Below are 14560 nucleotides of genomic sequence, written 5' to 3'. Positions count from 1 at the left end.
CCAGGGCACTTTTTGTGGTAGCAAAAAACAAGAAATAAGAGAGTGACCCTTAAACAGGACATGGTGAATAATTTGTCATGGTAAGTGAATGCAAAGTTAGCACCCTAAGAAAAGATAGTCGGGAGCTCTCTGAACAAGAACCGTGGGAAGACTTCTCTGAACTGATGCAGAGTGAAGTAAACCATTTCCAGAGAAGTTTAATAACTTCAGCAAAAAATGAAAACAATAGTTTGCGATTATAATAATCCTTGTTGGCCCAGAAGGCAAGGAAAGGCACCCCCATCCCTTTGTTGGAGAGAGAGAGAACATTGGGTACAAATGTTGCATGTACTGGTCAGGTAAAATTGCCACTTGGTTACTTGTTTTTCTGTGTTAAAGCAGGAAAGATAATTGGGTATGTTTGAGTGTATTTTGAAATAACTGTAACAAAAAACCAAAAGGCATTTTTTAAAAGGGTATTTTCCGTCTTCGGTTACTGTTTCATATTCAGATTTTGTTCTGATAATGTGGATTTTAAAAATGAGAAAAACTGGGTACCTATTCTTTGAGGGAAACTAGGTGGCACAGAAGATAGAGCACAGGACGTGTCAGAAAGCCATCTTCCTGAGTTCAAATCTGGCCTCAGACACTTCCTAGCTGTGTGACCCTGGGCAAATCACTTAACTCTCAATTTCCTCATCGGTAAAATGGAGATGGCAATGGCAAACCATTTCAGTATTTCTACCAAATGGGGTCACAAAGAGTTGGACATGACTGAGAAAATGAATTAAAAAAAATTTTTTTAATTAAAAATATAAAAAATTTTTTGCACATATTTTAATAGCAACTTAAGATTTACAAAAACACTTTGAATCAATTGAGTTCATTTGAGAGTATGTCATATATATATATCTACAACTTAGCATAATTGAACTAATATCTTTTTTTAAAAAACTTATTCTATTCTCATGTGACTTTTTATGTCTTGTTTCTTAACAGTTGGATCCATATGACTATGAAATTATTGAAATTGTCTTGAAAATTATGCAGAAAGCTGATGAAAAGGTCACCAATGTCAATATTATTCAGGTATGTCACAGAATATGTAAACAATAATTAACCCCCTAAGTTATGTTTCTATTGGATCATGATAGTTAGACTTTACTCTTCTCCTGGGTAACCTTTCCTTTGAAAAGTTCCAGAAATATTTACAGAGATATAAAGATTTTTCTTCCTGCCCTTTATCTTAATGTTGCTAAATTGGCATTTTCCATCTTTAGATTTATTTCCTTATACTGCTATAGGGTTGAAATTTTCTTAGAGGATAGAACAGTCTATTAACCAACCAATCAACAATTGCTTATCCAACAGTTTTTGTGTTCCAAGTACTCAACATATTAGGAGTGCAAAGAAAAGCAAGGACAGCCTTTGCCCTCACAAAACTCATATTTGTAATGGGAGAGAAAATGTATAAATAACTTCATAGCGTAGGGTATATTAAAAATAAATACGTAATTTCAGAAGCCAAAGTAGCAGCTGGTCAAGGGAAGGGGAGAGTGACTAGATTTTAATGAGAATCCTGAAACAATCCAGGGGAAAAGGTGGGGAGTGAGAAGGGAGAGTGGATAGGGCATGGAGGAGAGCCAGTGGAAAGACTCGGCGATGAGAGATGGAATGAATGTTGTGTATGAGGAACAGCAAGGGGGATAGTACACATACATTGAAGAGTATTAAGTATTTCTTAGGGAGAGCAAAGTATAATAAGACTAGAAAGATGGAAGGGGCCAGGAGAGGAGAAGTCTGAAATAGCAAATACAGGACTTTTTCATTTGTTCCTGGAGCTATGAAGGAGTCCTTGTAGTTTATCAAGAAGAGATGTGACATTGTCATCCAGAACCACTCGGTAATGCAGAGGATTGAGTGGAATGGCAGGTGAGGAGTTCTTAAACTAAGAAAACCACTTAGAAGGCCATTGCTCTGTTCAGGCAAGAGGAGATAAACAAGAATGGTGACTTTGTAAGGAAAAAGAATGGGACATCTAAGAGGGATGTGGTGAAGGAAGAGACTAAACACGATTTGGTAGTATCTTAGTTTTGTGGAATGAATGGAGAGAGAATTGGTAATGATAGTTGAAGTGGTGACTGGAAGATGGTCATAAGTTGGAAGAGAGATGAGTTTGGAGGGAAATGAAAATTACTTTTGTCCTGAACACGTCAAGATTTCTTTGGGATATCCACTTTAAAACTGTCCAAGAGGCAGTCGATAATAATGTATGACTCTAGTTCTTGAGACAGGCTAGGGCTGGATGTATATATCTGGCAATTATCTTCATAGAGATGATAATTGAACCAATGGGAAGTTTTGAAATCACTAAGTATGGTAACATAGAGAAAGAAAAGGTGACTCAGGGCAGAACCTTGGAGAATGCTTCTTTTTAGTCAGTATGACCTGAATGAATTTCCAGCAAAGGAAACTGCAAAGTAGAAGTCAGACAGATTGAGGAAAACAGAGGACCAAGTCCAGAACAAATGTAAGGAGGAGAAAATGCAGGAGAAGAAAGTGATCAGCAATCTCACATGCTGCAGAGAAGCTGCAAGTGAAGCCATATGAAAACATAACCTGAGATTGAAATGATTTGTTGTTGGTCAAAAGAAATGTATTTATCAGCTGAGGTTGAAGGAGTACTGAATGCACCCCCAAATACACAAAATTGTGTCTGATAAACTGAAATTTTTAGTAATTTCATTACAATTTCTCTTTTAAATATACCAACTACACATTCCACTATCAAACATACATGGCCCCATGTTAGTGGGACCATCACTGAAATTTTGCTAATTTGTTTTTCCTATCTTTCCATATTCCAAGTGTCTCATTATTTGGACAGGGGGTCCTCCCTCCAGCGATACAGTTTTCACCCTCTCCTCAATTGCAGAGATTCCTTGAGAACTGTAGGTTAAAAATTCATCATTCAGCAGTTGACCTTGTAATGAGCCTCATGACCTCCTGTCTTAAGATAAGGAAAGACATTCATTACATTAAGAGTCTTGTTACATTAAGAGCCAAAAAAGGATGGTGATGTTCAAAAGGGATTCATTAAAACAGGAGGGGTCTGAGATAGATCCATAGCCTTTGCGGGAATGTTGTTGTTTGGATCAATTGCTGATGTTTCCAAGAAACATCCTTTAGTGTTAATATGAAAGGCGGGACCTTGTGCTTGAAGGCCCTGGCCTTTGCTCTTGTCTCAGATTTAAAGTCCAGGAACCATCAAATGGAGTAAAAGGACCAGGACGTGTCATTCTCGATGAGGGCAATAATCTTCCTGGGGCCTAGATGTTTGAAAGCAAAGTTTTTCAAAGGAGGTCATGGGTATCTGTTCATCCGATAGGAAACCACTGTTCTTTCCATGTAGGGCTTGAATCTTGTGAAGCATTTGAAATCTTATAGACGAGCCTCCCCTCCTGGGAATCTGGAACACGAATACATGATGAACCACGCGCTGACCCTGTCTTCAGCTGCTCACACTCGGCTGCCTTTTCATCTGATTTTCTTTGGAAAAGTGCAGAACTTCTGGAAAATTTTATGTATGTTATTCACTACTTTGGTTCAGTGTGGTGAAAAATGCGTCCCTTGATTTCTTGGACAAACCATTTTTTCTATTTTGTCTTATAGCTGCTGAGCTCAGTGAGGAGTCCTTCCCAACATTCCTGCTGATCACCAAACTAATGAAGGTAATTGGCAGAACCCCGCCAAGTTAGTTCTTAATCCATTGGTCCTGGCTCTGACTATAAGAATTTGTGCTGCTTATGTAACTTGTGTAAATGGTTGCTAACTTGTGGCCCTTCTACTTTATCATTAAAGGTTTCCTTGGATTCTTTATATGTGTCGACAGCCAAACAAGTCTTTGAAAAAAGCTTGAAGCCAAAGTTGTTGAAGCAGGTGCAGGCTCAGGGCTCGACCCTGAATAACAAGGAAATAGCTAAAACCAGCCAGACTCTGCAGTCCTATTTGTTATCCATAGGTAATCCTGAGTGGGCTGTTGCTGTGGCCATCAACTTCGCTCAGGACGTTCCAGAAGGTAGGAATTGTGGGGCATTGTAGTTCTTTCGCCGAAACCCTTCTCCCAACTCTCTGAGGCATTGAGTCATTGACTTAATGGTAGGTCTTTGATTTATTTGCTGCATAGGTGTAGAATTAAGAACCCAGTTCTTCTTACTTGGTTATACCTGTAAGCCCTTGGCATTACTGAAAAAGATTGGGGATGAACGAAGTATTGTTGTCTCTAAAACAACTGTGGGGAATTGTGCTCCCGTGGGAAAGTGTGCTGTCTATATGCAGAATGATGAAGTGGACCTAATCATTTTTCATTATTTGTTGTAATCGCAACACGCTCACTCTGCCCCTGCTAATTATCCTATCTCCGTCTCCCAACTTTGTACATTTGTCTCCAATCCTGCACCACTTCAAGTGTCATCTGTTTGGTTCCTCCATACCATAAATCTATTGGCCATTCTCCACAACTGGAGGACAGGATTATGAGAATTGCTTGTGAGTGTATTCATGGTTCAGGGCTCTCTTTGTGGTTATATGTAATAAAAATTGCCCCGATTAAGCTAGGAAAATACAAAGAATACAAATACAAAGATATTTTGTAGGTAATTTATGCAAGATAAAAAGCAATCAATATGTAAATGACATAAACTGGAAATGCTACTTTTCTATTTTAATTAAAAAGGGGTCATTTGAGACCAGGTAAATTTCTTCCCTTTTTTAGGTTGCTACAAGATAACTACATTGAAATTTTGCCTTTATTTGGCTGAGAAATGGCTAAAGAATATTCCATCCCAGGTTGGTCCTTTGGGTGTCATTTGTGTGTGTTGTGCTCGCTTAAGGGGCCTTCTGAGAGGTAAGGGGTCGTGGTGGCCAGGCTGCCCCAGAGACTCCCTGGTAGCTCCGGGCTGCGAGGAGGCCCCTCAGCACCCCAGCCAACTCTCTAGCAGAGACAGTAATGGCCACTGTGATTCTCACAGGTTCGGACAAATAGACGATCAATAAAGAGATGGCTTCCCATTGATGGGAGACCCTGAGGTTTATTCAGGGGCTGAGCCTCTGGCCTATGAGTCAGGGGACCCGAGCTGGCCAGGAGGAGCTAGGGCCGCGGCCAGTAGATGGTGCAGAGGGGCTACTTAAGGGCCCCCTAGGCTTACCTGAGCAGGCTCTGGAGGACCTCACATGATTGGTGGAAGGAGCAGGGGCCTGGGACCAATCAGAAAGCCTAATCTCAGCCCTTGGGTCTGGGACCTGCACTCTCTTGTCCTGGATCATCTGGGGAGCTTTGGGCAACCCTCCTGGGCAGTCCGGGTGACTTCATGTGCTCCCCAGCCCAAGCTGTTCTTTGTGACTCAGGATCGCCTTTTGGTTTGTGACTTTTTTTTAGAAGGGTGAGAACCATGAGAAAGCTGAGGCCTTGTTGAAGCAACTGAGGCTGCAGTACCAGAGGTCGGGCACTGAGACTGTGCTCATCACTCACCGCCTGAGCACTCCAGAGCACCTGAAGCTGCTGGGGAAGCCAGCGCAGCTCATCGCCGGTCTGTACGAGCACAGCAGCATCCCGCTGAAGGTCCAGGGCCTAGCCGGCCAAGACTGTCCTGGTGAGGGCCCCACAGAACCAGGCTGCCTAGGTCTTCCCTCCTCTTGTGTTCAAAATGTGCTTAAAATTCCACTTTCTGTTGTGTGCCTGCAGACATTCATGCAGCTGCGAAGGAGATAGCTGAAATTAACAACTTGGATTTGGAAAAAATCTGGGATATGCTTCTTGAAAAATGGTTATGTCCAACAACACAGACCAATGAAGTGAGTCATTAATGATTACTGGGGATGTGGTGGTAGAAACGGGGCACCCTCTGCCCCAATCCACTCATGGATCTGAAGTGCTCCACTGTGTGCAGGTTCTCCAAAGGTTCTCCAAAGTGCACTGTGTGCAATCTCCAGATTGCAGCCCATCTGGGTCCAGGTTCTCACATGAATTTGTCCCAGGGGAGCCACCCCCCATCCCTAAGCTCTTCCCGGGGTCATCTTGACATCTTAAAGATGTTGAAAAAAATGTGGACAATCCATTACTCTTTTCACATGACATTCTTTGGCCAAAAATGAAAAGAGCATGAGGGGATCACAGTTTTTTAAGTTACTATGCTGTTTTCAGGTTTCACACCTAAAAGGTTTGAATAGGGTGAATTTTGTTGCCTGATAGATTTTCATGTGCTTTAATTTTAATTTTTGTTTTTCCATTAGGCAGCTTAACTTCTTAGGATTAAGAATTTCCAAAGTGTGATTTTTCTTCTTTCTTTTTTTCATAAAAGAAGAGCTGAGAAACATTTCTAATTCAGGATAATATTTGCTATTGGATTACTGAATTTTTCCCATTATTTCTTTAGGATTTTAAGGTAGAATTTAGTGAATAGCATTAAGAGGTGTTTATGCTGGTAGCAAGCAGCATATTCTTTAAAGTCTGCAGTCATATACAGATAAGATAAGAGACATTGTAGAATAATAGGGAGCCCTGAGATACAATGCTGCCTCTGCATATATTGAGCAAATTCTCTGGACTTTCACTCCCCTGGGCAGCTCCCTCAAAACTATAAATTTCAGAGAGGTCTGTCTTACTTGGGCAAGGAGGTTTCTTTGCCAGGATATCCCTACACCAATGAAATGATAGGTCTAGAAAAAAAGTCTACCTTCTCCCTCAAGGTTCAGCAAACATCCAATAAGTATCTGCGATGTGTGAACCGTGCTTGGCACTGGGGGGTACAGAAATAAAATAAGAAAACCCTTGCCTTCAGGAAACTGATATTCTGTAGAGAAAAGCGGTAAGATGAGGAGAGTAGCTTGAAGAAGGTCAGAAGACTAGCCATGGGCCAAGCCTGGCACTAACTCAGTCACTAGAGTACTCCTGAAAAGGGCATATGAGTTCTACTTTAAATCCATAAAAAGGGCATTGTAGTGCAATTAATTCTATGGTGGGGCTTACCGTAGAGAGAAAGATCTTTTCAGAAAACAAAGAGTGATTTTTTTTTTTTAAATACACTAAAGGATTTCTTGGGTATGTCATTATTGTTTGATTTTTTAAATTTGTTGTCTTTTTTTTTTTTTTAAACTTTTAAAGATACCTTCAGAATTCTTTAATATTCAAGGAGATGAAGCCCTCCAAAGGTAAACTCATTTTCTTTACTTATAGAGGACAGCTTTACAAAAATAAATGTTTTAGTTTTATCTAAACTACATCTTGTCACATGCATTCTTTCCCTTCCCCTTTCAATTCTATTTCTGCCGGGGGTGCCATCCCCCAAGTTGATCCTCAGTTCCTCACTCTCCCTCATAGCCCTGCCCATTTAATGGCCAGATTTTGTTATTTCCACCCCCACAACATCTCTCAAAACTCTCTCCTCTCTAATCTCACAGTCACTTCAGAGTTCAGTCTCTTCACCTCTAGCTGGGACTGCGATAGCCTCCTCATTAGTGCCCTTGCCTCAAGTCCCTTCCCATTCCATTCCTTTCTATGTACAACTGCCAAAGTGTAAGTAAGCACATCGTCCCTTCTCTGCTCAGCAAACTTCAGTGGCTCCCACACTCTTCTGGTATTTCCCAACCTGGCCACCTTTCCAGCCTTATTATACCTGACTTCCCTTCCTACACATTGTGGTCTAGTTTTCTTTTTACCACATTTCTGTGTGCTTTCTCACTGGCTGTCCCTCATGCCCAGAATCCTCTTCCTCTAAATCTCTGTCTCAAACATTCCTTTATTTAATTCTTTTAAGAGTTGTTTTAGGGGCAGCCAGATAGCGCAGTGGCTAGAACACCAGTTTTATAATATCTATAATAAAAGATACCTCAGTGAGTCTCTATATGTAGCCTTTTCTAATTTCCACCAGTTCCTAGTGTTCACCCTTCCTAAATTACTTGTTATTCATTGTGTGTATGTACATATGGATTGTCTTGGTGAAATGTAAACTTCTTGAGGACATGGGCTGGTTTCCTTTTTTTTTTTGCCTTTGGGTCCCAGCACCTGGTACAACGCAAAACTATAGCTTCCTGCTTTATCGTGAGTATCAGTAAGACTATACAAGGAAAACTGAAGTCATTTGGGCCCAGTAGCATCCTGTTTTGCTTTTTAAAGTTTTTCTTGACATTTTTTGACTCTTATACTTATAAGAAGAATGGGTAGGTGGGTGTGTTTCTGTATATACACATGCTTGTTATATAAAATATATAAAAATACATATAATTATACTTAATGGAAGTCATATCTTTTCCTATGGAAATTGAAGTCTCATTTGTACTATATATAATCTCATAGGATTTTATTATTTATTGTAGATGTAACTGGATTTTTTTCCTCTCTTTGTTATTTGCAGAGTTCTCTATCTCCTCCAGATATTTCCCATTGTACATACATATGCTTGTTATATAAAATATATAAAAATACATATAATTATACTTAATGGAAGTCATATCTTTTCCTATAGAAATTTAAAGTCTCATTTATACTATATATAATCTCATAGCATTTTATCATTTATGGTAAATGTAATCGGATTTTTTCCCCCCTCTTTGTTATTTGCAGAGTTCTCTATCTTCTCCAGATACGTCCCATTGATTATAGTTCAAGAATGTTATTTTTGGTTGCAACATCATCCGTATCTGTAAGTTTACATAAGCCCATTTTTGCCTTTCCCATTTGAATCTTAATATCTCAGACTGGAAAGACTTTAGAGGTTGTCCAGTGAACCCATTACCTGAAATGTATATCCCTGGGTGATGTGCCAAACAGGGGGCTCTCCAGCCTCTTATTGAAAACCCTGAGTGAGAGGGAGTCTGTTGCCTGCTGAGATAGTTCTTCTACTTTTAGACTTTTAGGATTTTTTCTCCTATGTCAAGCTAAATTTTGTCTCAGCCACTTTCAGCTGCTGCTCCTTCTATCTGCTGGAGCCCTTTTCTCTCTTCCCCAGGACAACCCTTCAGATACTCAGGAACAGCCTCTGGGCCTCCCCATTTTCCAAATAGCTCCAGTTCTTTCAACCATTCCTCGTGGCAAATTTTTCCCCATGTTTTTTAGATTTAATTTCCTTAATTGGGATGACTTAGAATGAAGTTATTGCTTACCCCTGGATTTCTGAAAAGCAAGTCAAATATTATAAGCCATATGAACAAGGCACACAATTAAAAGCACCACTGCTCAGTGTGGGCTGCTGTGTCTCCACTCCATATGCCTTTTCTACCCGCACATGTGGCACAGTCCATGTATGGTGATGCATGCCACTGCCCATCAGCAGGGCTGACAGATGGCACACAGTGAAGGGGCAGAGGAAACTCTGCTTTGTCAAAGAGCCTGGTTCCAGTGGGGCCCTAGTCTCTGAGCCTTGTTCAAGTTGTATTTGTTGTCTGAACAGGTGACAGTTCACCTGCTGTCCAGATTCCTAAAACTCTTTGGTTTTCAGCCTCGTCCTGTAGGTCAGCAGACGTTTGCCTATAGAAGACGAGCTCTTCACTGTCTCTTATGTTTGGCAGACAGAGAAACAATTGAGTCTCTCTTCAAAAAACCTTTTGAGGAAGTCAAGTAAGTGGAATTACATTTATAGCTAAGATATGTATAATTATGACTCCTTGAATAATTGGGGTGTGTGGTGATTTTTCTATTTTTATTCATTCATTTTTATGGATCCTTCCTTTTGAGAATTAATTGTTAATAAACACGAGTAATCATTGAGGATATAATGTGAAAAATAACAGAAAACAAAGCAGCTAAGTGGTGTCGTAGTGCATAGAACACCAGTCCTGGAGTCAGGAAGACTTGAGTTCAAATGTGGTCTTAAACATTCACTAACTGTGTGACTCTGGGCAAGTCACTTCACCCCTCAGTTTCCTCATCTGTAAAATGACCTGGAGAAGGACATGGCAAATCACTCCAAGAAAACCCCAAATGGGTCATAGAGAGTCAGACAGAAACAACTGAATAACAACAACAATCTCTTAAAATACACTAACAGAGTACTTTAGTCTTCTTTGCTACCATATACTTATTTATAACTTAAATGTATAAAATGTTTTTCTAGAAATAAAAGCAATTTTTAGGAATATTCCAGGAATATTTTTTGAAATGTCACAACAAATAATTTATTTAAGCTACAGTTTTCTCAAATTGTGAATGTTTTCTCTAAGACATTTGAGTATGATGGGTAGAATTCTTTATCTGAGATAATTCACTACAACTCTAACCTTATAAATACCTTCTTTATTTAATAGATGTTTTCTGAAATGCATTACTTTCCTGGCTGCATTTGAAATGTTAAACATCCCTCTCACGTATGAATCATTTCACAACAGTCCTAAAGAAGGAATGATTAAGGGCCTGTGGAAGAATCATAGCCATGAACCTCTGGTATGTTATTTGAGTCATCAGGTAAATTTAACTCTATTTCTGGTGCTAAAAGGGAGCAATGGGAAGATTCTTTTATAACTCTGAATTTATTTTTCTCTCCAATACCATGAAACCACAATATTTTCCCCTTCGTTACAGGTTATGGACTATTTGGAGGCAGTTGACATACAAAAATAAAATTGGTCAATGCACTTATATAGCCAAATTCGGTTCCTTTTTATATAAGATTCAAAATTCTCTAAGTTTTCAATGTCCAAATGAATAAAAAAGCTTTTATTAAGTGCTTACTTTTTGTCAGGCAAAAATGATACAGTCACTGACCTTCAATGAGCTTTTATTTTGAATGGGAGAAACAATCCATGGGAGCAGGAGCGAGGAGCTGAATCTTGGAGAAGTTATAAAATGGTCAACCATTCTGGAGAGCAATTTAGAACCCTGTCCAAAGGGCTATCAAATTGTGCATACCCTTTGATCCAGCAGTGTCTCAACTGGGTCTGTATCCCAAACAGACCATAAAAAAGGGGAAAGGACCCACTTGTGCAAAAATGTTTGTAGCAGTTCTTTTTGTAGTGGCAAGAAACTGGAAATTGAGTGGATGTCCATCAGGTGGAAAATGGCTGAATAAGTTAATGGTATATGAAGGTAATGGAATATTGTTGTTCTATAAGAACCAATCAGCAGGCTTATTTTAGAAAGGCCTGGAAATATTTATATGAACTGTTACTGAATGAAACAAATAGAACCAGCATTGTACAACAGCAAAATTGTTCTATGATCAACTGACAGATTTGGTTGTTCTCCGCAGGTCAGTGAGCCCAGGCAATTACAATAAACTTTAGATGGAAAATACCATCTGAATCCAGAGAGAGAACCATGGAGACAGATTAACTTAACATGTTATGTTCATTTTTTTTCTTCTTTTTTTCTCTCATGGTTTTTCTCTTTTGTTCTGATTTTTCTTTCACAACTTGAAAATGTTTAAAAAATGAATGTACATATATAACCAAAAAAAAGTTATCATTATTTGTAACAGGGGAAAATAATTTTCTTAAAAAATAAGTAAAATAGGAAAAAAAAAACCACACCCCCCAGATTTTGTATACAAACCAGCATTCATCTAAATGTGGTGGACTTATTTTCACATGCAGAATATCCTGTAAGAATGAAAATGTCAAAAAGAAAAAGAAAGTATAAAAGTGGTTCCTGAAGCCACATGGGAATAGGTGGACATATCCTTTTCAGTGGCAGTAATAGTGTTGATTCTGTAATGGTTCTAGAACACAAAGATGGAGATGATTAAGTGATGGTGATTGAGTCATTGCTGATGTGATGTAATGATAGCGTATAAGCTCACTGAGAGTGGGGGCTATTTTAGTCTTTGTCCCCGGGACTGGGCACCGAGTGTAATGAATGTCTGACTGATAATGTGATTCCTTTCTTTGGCCTCAGGCTGTGAGACTGGTGACTGAACTTTGTTTGGAATACAAGGTATATGATACCCAGCTCTGGAGTGGTCTACTACAAAAGCTGGTTGGCTTCAACATGGTAAGGTTTGTTACCCTTCAGGGAGGAAATATGACTATAGCAGAGAATTTCTTAAGGATTTTATATCAGTAGTGGTTGTAAGGCACCTACATAATGCAGATACATAAGTTTAAATGAAAAAGGAGGAAATAGGGAAGCATTTAGTAAGCACCCACTGCAGGCAAAGTTCAGGTCAAGCTTTCAGAGAGATAGAAAGAAAAAAAGATGTAGTTGAGGACAGAAAACACGGAGGCCTTAAATAACTTAGGCAAATTATCCTATTCTGCAAAAAGTCCGTTGAGCAGCCCAAGAAAAAATGGATGTGTTACAATATGCTGTTAAGTCTCAATGCAAACTTGTTTCTGAAATCTTTTCTTAAACTTGTACTTTAGTCCTTCACCAAGCTGAGACTTCATTGGTCTGGGTAGTTCCCTTGTCAATAGAGATAGCAGTCCTTCTGTGCTACAAGAACAATAATAAGCATTTATATCGTGCTCTAAGATTTGCAAAGTACTTATAAATGTCTAATTTTATCCTTGCAACATCCCTGGCAGGAATGTGCTATTTATTATATCTCCCTTTAACAGATGAAAAAACCCAGGGAAACAGATCAGGTGACGTGCCCCGAGTCACACAGCTGGGAAGTGTGTGAATCAGGATCTGAACTCGGGTCTTCCTGACTCCAGGCCTAGCCCTCACTTTTTCACAACCTAACGGACAGTAGGCTGTCTTTAGGAATTGCTGAAAACATCAGCCATCCAACGACCAAACCTCTGATGATGAGCTGGGCGCTTACTGTGGTGGGTCCTCAGAGGACCTTCACTTGAAGTCTTCAAGCCTGGCTATATCCTAGTCTTTGTTCCATTGGCAAAGCCTCAGAGAGCCCATGCTTCCTATTAGGCCCCCTGAAGGTTGTGGACATGGGAAACATAAGATGACATTTGGTGGCAGCTAAGAGGGGCAGTGTGAGAGCCAGACTGGGTCAGAAAGACTGAACTCAGGTTCTTTGTCACTTTTACTAGCTGTGTGATCCCAGGCAAGTTACTTAACTGTCTCTCAGCTTCATGGTTCCCCATCTACAAAGAGGGAGCAGGAATAACGCCTACCTGCCAAGTTGGATTAAATAGAATAACAAGTGAACTACTTTGCAAAGGTTAAAATTTTATATAAATTATACAAATAATATATAAAAATTATATATAAATATGTTATATGATTATTTAAAATGCATGAAATGTATAAAATAAATTATATAAAAGTTACAAATGTACTCTTGATAGAATATATGTTTTATCTTTAATTATATTTTTATTGTATTTATATATATAATTATATTAAATATTAATTATTCATTGAAATTTATTTTTTTTCACAGATTAACTATCTAAGGAATGTCTTATCAGCAATTTCTAATATACATTCCTTATGGCAGGTATGTACTTTTTGAAAGAAAAATTTGTGCATTGACCATTTCCTGGGTAAAGGTAGATATTTTAGTGTGACCTCCACCCTCATGAGAGACATGAGTTTTCTAATATACTACAGAATGTTCTGCCCCAGAAGAAGGCCTGTTTTTAGAGGTCCATACTTAGTGCTCTGATCAATGGAACAGTCAGTTTAGCCTGGACCTCGGGTTCCGCTGACCTTCTCGGGTGGGTGGAGTTGCCAGATCTGACCCACCCAGAGGAGGTGACTTTTTCAGACTGGGAAGGCAGTTAGGAATTTGTCACCGTGGGCCGCAATGGGCAGAACTTGTGCATGTGGGCAGAGATTTGGGAGGGACAAGGGATCTGTTTTACAGCCCAAGTCTGTGAGATATGCTTCATTCCTACAGATCCCTTACTTCGGCAGAGCTTGGCAGCGAGTCTCCCAGATACCACTGATCTCAGGTACCTTTTTTCTTCTTTGGCTTTCCAATCCCTGACTGGTATAATTCAGGGATAAGAACATTGTTATTGAGATGTCAGAGTTTTTTATTTGGGTTTTAAATTTTTCTTCTCAGCCTCTTACCCCCTGAGTCCTACTCAGTTACTGGCCTGTTGCGAGAGTCTGGTGGTTCTTCTTGAGTAAGTAAAGTTTTGTTTCTATATTTCCAAGAAAAATGACAAAACTACTTTGACATTAGAAAACCATTTGATCTTAAGAAAATCTCTAGACCATCCTCCACATTTGCTTTAAGGCTGCTGAACCTGCTACATAAGTCTTTCTTGTGGCCTCTTATTCCTTAGAGCTTTGGGGCTTTTGTGTGGCGCTGTCACAGTGTGTGGGGGTGGGGGGATGCTGAACTGGGCTCAAAGGACCTGGGTGCAAATCCCAGCTCTGCCTCCCAGTGTGCCTGTGCCTTTGGGCAAGCCGCAACCATGACCTCTGTGGTGCCTTCTGGCTTCTCCTTTCTGTGATGGAAGTAGCACATTGGGTATAAATGTTTTTAGTTATTTAGTCATTTCAGTTGTGTCCGATTTCTTGTGAATCTATTTGGGTTTTCCTGACAAAGATACTGCAGTGGCTTACCATTTCCTCCTTCAGCTCATTTTACAGATGAGGAAACTGAGGCAAACAGGGTTAAGTGACTTGCTTACAAATAGGAAGTGTCTGAGGCCAGATGTGAATTAATAAAAGGTT

General features: G+C 39.6%; 1 protein-coding gene across 4 annotated transcripts in view; it reads left to right on the top strand.

Annotated features, from left to right (window-relative positions):
* KNTC1 (kinetochore associated 1) overlaps window positions 1-14560 on the top strand; it is a 96830-nt gene that overhangs the window by 70344 nt on the left and 11926 nt on the right. For 3 of the 4 annotated variants that reach the window (XM_031948491.1, XM_031948489.1, XM_031948490.1), the window contains exons 45-59: window positions 979-1068; window positions 3392-3563; window positions 3652-3710; window positions 3841-4057; window positions 4754-4827; window positions 5417-5630; window positions 5723-5832; window positions 7142-7188; window positions 8600-8678; window positions 9474-9592; window positions 10279-10414; window positions 11864-11959; window positions 13314-13370; window positions 13773-13827; window positions 13941-14004. In XM_031948491.1, coding sequence (XP_031804351.1) covers window positions 979-1068; window positions 3392-3563; window positions 3652-3710; window positions 3841-4057; window positions 4754-4827; window positions 5417-5630; window positions 5723-5832; window positions 7142-7188; window positions 8600-8678; window positions 9474-9592; window positions 10279-10414; window positions 11864-11959; window positions 13314-13370; window positions 13773-13827; window positions 13941-14004 — 1589 coding nt within the window. Of the gene's footprint in view, window positions 1-978; window positions 1069-3391; window positions 3564-3651; window positions 3711-3840; window positions 4058-4753; window positions 4828-5416; window positions 5631-5722; window positions 5833-7141; window positions 7189-8390; window positions 8577-8599; window positions 8679-9473; window positions 9593-10278; window positions 10415-11863; window positions 11960-13313; window positions 13371-13772; window positions 13828-13940; window positions 14005-14560 lie in introns of those variants that run through there. The other variant, XM_031948492.1, reaches the window with a different exon arrangement.

This window comes from Sarcophilus harrisii, chromosome 1, assembly GCF_902635505.1.
Source record: "Sarcophilus harrisii chromosome 1, mSarHar1.11, whole genome shotgun sequence".
Lineage (NCBI taxonomy): Eukaryota > Metazoa > Chordata > Mammalia > Dasyuromorphia > Dasyuridae > Sarcophilus > Sarcophilus harrisii.
The sequence above is the reverse complement of the archived record's forward strand: the minus strand, read 5'-3'. Positions and strand labels throughout refer to the sequence as shown.